This window comes from Buceros rhinoceros, unplaced genomic scaffold (assembly GCF_000710305.1).
Source record: "Buceros rhinoceros silvestris isolate BGI_N320 unplaced genomic scaffold, ASM71030v1 scaffold39542, whole genome shotgun sequence".
Taxonomy (NCBI): domain Eukaryota; kingdom Metazoa; phylum Chordata; class Aves; order Bucerotiformes; family Bucerotidae; genus Buceros; species Buceros rhinoceros.
In genome coordinates, this window is record NW_010400156.1 from 1 (window position 1) to 3,061 (window position 3,061).

The 3,061-nt window shown below is 39.2% G+C and overlaps 1 protein-coding gene across 1 annotated transcript; it reads right to left on the reverse strand.

Moving 5' to 3' along the window:
• Positions 1-639: 639 nt before the first annotated feature.
• Positions 640-2,855, reverse strand: COMMD3 (COMM domain containing 3; the record flags this gene model as incomplete). The annotated part of the gene is made up of 7 exons (XM_010131756.1): positions 640-699; positions 1,758-1,817; positions 1,909-1,965; positions 2,053-2,113; positions 2,430-2,464; positions 2,552-2,615; positions 2,720-2,855. Coding segments are annotated over 7 exons (473 nt in total), but the record flags the coding sequence as incomplete, so codon positions are not given.
• Between the last annotated feature and the right edge of the window lie 206 nt (positions 2,856-3,061).

Consider the following 3,061-nt stretch of genomic DNA (forward strand, 5'->3'; position numbering starts at 1 on the left):
CGTCAACCGGGAGCCGCACCCGGCTCCCCTCACCCGCTAGACCCGTTACTTTCCGACAGGCGCCCCGGCTCCGCCAAGCTGAATGGAAGCCCCTCTTCCCTCCCGCCGGGGGCCAACCGTTGCTCTTACAGAAGATGTAAGATCAGCTGGAGTGAAGTAACAAAGCACGGTGGGCAATTTAGCAAAGGCGCCGTAGCCGCGGCACGGGAGAACGGGATTTTCGCCTCACGGATACGCCTCCGGTACGAAGGGATTTTGGCCTCACGATAACGCTTAGAATTTTACTCTAAAGGTGCAGCTAATTCACCCACAGAGACTGCAGAACAGGAGCGAATAAACTTTATTAGATTCCAGGGAAAAATAATCAGTGACAATTCTAAAAATCCACAAAATGAAATAGAAGGAATGCTTTGAAGACATGGCAGTTAGCAAATATTTAACGAGAGTTAATAAAAAAAAAAAAGACACGAGCAAGGAATACCAAGTGCGGCCATAAAAAAGTTATTTCACTTAATTCGCATCCAAGGACTTAAAAAAAAAAAGAACAGTTTGCATCAAGACACGAAAGACATTTGTCATTTAGAAGACACCCTTAGGAACGAGAGCACTTCAGCTCAGCAGGCTGACACCTTCCTTCCATCACATCTGAGTCGCTCTTTCTAGACTTTTTGCGGCATCTTTTAGTTTTCCAACTAAATCCTAAGAGATGAAATACTATCTTAGAATAAACATTTTTTAAATGGTCACCTAGAAGAACATATTATGTTTTAATACAGGGAGGCAAGGGAAACCAGCACCTTATACCGCAAAGAAATATTGCCACTGATGGACAACGTCAGCAAGTAAATAGCTCCCCATTTTACAACTTAGTAAGAAAAGTGGGGACTGAAGGAAAACCTTTTAACGTGTATTATTTACTGAAACAGATCACTACTCTTAACGTGTAGATTTTATCGGTTCGTTATGATGGCTAACACTGGCATTTGCTCTAGGCTTTGAAGTCCTATGTACATTTTTAAAATACTGAAAATATTTTGAGCACAATTTTGTACTAGGACCATTCTCCAGCCCAAGTAGTCAGATTTAACTACGTCGGCAAACCGATCAAAACCACTCATCAGTACGAAAGGGACGACTTTTGAACCACACATTAAAAAAAGCAGAGGTGTAAACCCCAAGTCTTAGTATCTTGCTTTTCCTCTCCCCCCAACCCCTCTTCGCAATCCTCCATAGTTTGGTCACTTCCAAGCATTACAATACCTCTATTGTTGAGTTACACATTTAAATCGCTAAACAAAGATCAATGTTTGTTTCAGTACGTTTCTTACATGTCATTAACACCACTAAAGAGCCTTCAGTTTGTCCTCTATTTTTAATCATGACACATTTAAAACATTGAACCAGCTGCTTTAATAATTTCTCTAAAGCACGGGAAATCAGAGTTTCAGAACAATTATTTATTTGGCCCTTATATATTATATAGATACATTACAGTTATTAAACCAGACAAAATATTTATGCATTTATGTAAAACACTCCCCAAACAACTATAATAATTTATATTGCAACTTTATTTGAGAAGACCAGAAAACTACACTCAGATGATTTTTATAGAAGATTGTCCCCTTCCCTCCCCATCCTGGATTTTATTTTATTTATGATAGTATATTTGACTTCATTTTGGTTGGCAAGTCATTAAAAACATTTACATCCACACTGGAACCAAGTACAGAAACAATGAAGAAGAACAGAAGTACCTGTAACTGCTCCATCGTGCAACTAAAACTAACATCTGGGTGAGATCCTGACTCAGAGTTCTGAAGAAAAGAAAAAAAAACAACACCTGTTTTATTAAAAAAATACCACAAAATTGCATTTTTTCCTCTGAGGGTGCCGGCAGTACAGTACCTCTACGTTTAAGGTCACCAAGTAAGAAGGCTGGTAGGTTTTATGAAGTTGATTGCTCTAAATTAAAAACAAAGAGCAAAGAAAAAAAAGTCAGGTCTCAGCACTGAAAAAGACTAAAGAAACATCTTGGTGTGTTAACATTACCTTGATCTGATACTCCAAGCGCCAGGACACATCAGTTATGTGGAGAGGAGATCTGCCTATGCTGAAAGACACAACAGTTACAAGCTCCCTACACTAAAAGAAAACACAGTCTTCTCAGTTTGTCCATCAATAAAGAACTTTTCCACGATCCTTGTAATCCTTCTTGAAAAGTTCAAAAAGTTTAAGAGCAGAATTCCGAAAGGAATAAGGTAAGTTTCCACAGCTGTTTTCTAAGGCTTGTTAAAAATGTACTTTAAAAAAAAATGACTTTACTTTTTTATTACTTTTTTCACCTAAAGTATGCATAGGTGTTTTACAGGACAGTCTTAAAGCAGCTGTCATTGAAACTACATATCTGTACTGACTGATTGACCTACCTCCCCAACAGGATTTCCAATGCATCCCTGTTTTTCTGGAGAAAAAGAAAAAAAAAATTGCTAGACTGAATAAATTCCTATGAGAGAAAGAAAACATGAACATGTAAAAATTGTTTTAAAACCTGATATTCAGTGCAAAACTGTTCTATTCTCTCTTTGTCCAGTTTACAGTCCTCAAGGCATGTGCTACAGGGAAAAAGAATTTATTAGTTTTCTGTTAACATTAACTCAGCAGTACAATTTAAAGTAACAACTGCTAGAGAAATGGGGTAGCTTCAGAGAATTAGTACCTTATAGCAGATATGTCAGCTTTCTGCTTTCCTGCCTCCAGAATACATGTTGCAGCTGCAGCATGGCAATGTTTTAATACCGTAGGGTCAATATCTTTCAGGTCTGGATCGTCTAAAACAAATGAATTACTGATGACTTACTTATTTGCCAAATCCCAGCACATGGTACCAAGAGCTGCTGCTCGCCCTTTGAACGGTGTCTTTCCCACAAAAACTTCAAAATGAAACATATTTGGGGGTTTAGAGAGAAAGGACGCAGCAAGTAGGGAAGGCGGGAGGAGGAGGAGAGGGGCTTAAGAACTGGCTGGTGCAAGCCGTGCCACGCAGGGCTGTCCGGCGACG